Source organism: Trichoderma citrinoviride (genome assembly GCF_003025115.1).
Source record: "Trichoderma citrinoviride strain TUCIM 6016 unplaced genomic scaffold BBK36scaffold_404, whole genome shotgun sequence".
In the NCBI taxonomy this organism is placed as follows: Eukaryota; Fungi; Ascomycota; class Sordariomycetes; order Hypocreales; family Hypocreaceae; genus Trichoderma; species Trichoderma citrinoviride.
In genome coordinates, this window is record NW_020195112.1 from 1 (window position 1) to 1,254 (window position 1,254).

General features: G+C 49.6%; 1 protein-coding gene across 1 annotated transcript; it reads left to right on the top strand.

The window, feature by feature from the left end:
- Positions 1-36: 36 nt before the first annotated feature.
- On the top strand, positions 37-213 carry BBK36DRAFT_1089716 (hypothetical protein; the record flags this gene model as incomplete). Its single annotated transcript, XM_024889006.1, has 1 exon — positions 37-213. A coding segment is annotated over one exon (177 nt), but the record flags the coding sequence as incomplete, so codon positions are not given.
- Between the last annotated feature and the right edge of the window lie 1,041 nt (positions 214-1,254).

A 1,254-nucleotide genomic window follows, 5' to 3' on the forward strand; every position in this document is an offset into this window, starting at 1 on the left:
GAGAATCATCCAGCTTTAATCGCCAGTAAGGACCTCCTCGCCACTATGCTGGGCTGTGTTGGGCAACACGAAGAAGCGGAAAAGGCATATCGGGAGGTCCTGGAGTTTGGCGAGAAAGTGCTTGGCAAGGACCATCCGAGCACACTCGACACTGTGCTTAGATTGGCTCGTACTCTAACGTCACTAGGGCAGTATGACAGAGCAGCGTCATTACTCCAAGAACGCATTTTCTCTGAGGAGCTACTTGTACAGGGCGAATACCACCAAGTCATCTACGAACAAGGTCGGGATTATCTGGCGAAGTGGTTGGAAATCATGGACAAGCAACGATCGATTGCTTCTCCAGGACGGCGATCATCTAAAGCAGATTAGGACTATGGGCATACACTTTTTGGTCGATCTGCTGTAGTTCCAAAGGTTGATGAATATAAACAATTCCTTAAAAAGCTTGAATACGTCTGAATGTTTACTGTTCGAGCATACTACTTACTAAGTAGGTACTCGTCTATGTAGCCGAAGCAGGTGGCCGCTTCAGATTTACATCTGGAGTCGTGGACAAAGAAGACGACTGGCAATCCCTGCATCGCCTAGCTCTTCATCTTCTTCCTCTCTTCTTCCTCTTCACAAAGCCACAGACACGCGTCCAAAGCCCGCTTCACCCACACCACACACAGCCTGCGCCATCTGACAGAACCCCAAGCCACCACAAGAGCAAAGTCATCATGACTAATTGTTCAAATGGAAGCGCAAAGCAAAGCAAAGCATAGCAAAGCAAAGCAGAACACACACACACATACACACACGCACATGCGTGTTTTTTCCTTGGCACACGCGACCCTTGACGCAGTCTGGCCATCGATGACGTAGCGCTAGCTATGACGGCAGCGACTCGGCGCTAGTGGCGGGTTTGACGGGACTTCGGCGCGGGACGCTTGTCTAGATTGGGTATGCGGGGTTACCGATCCGGAGGCCGGAGATTAATGTGATTGGCTGACGATGGATTGCCTATCTTTTTCCATTCTTCTTCTTTCATGCCTTGCCGGTGTGGTGAGAGAAAGGTTTGGGTGTTTCCGGCAAAGGCGGACGAGGGTACATGTAGCCATGATAGCATGATGGTATCAATTGAGGAAGCGAAGTGAATACCTGCAGAAGCTCGCGGAAATAAGCCAGGACTGTAATACAAAATTGGCAATGTATACACACTAGAACCGGGCGAAGGCAATGGTCCGCTCTCCGTGCTTTTGTAGTATTGTA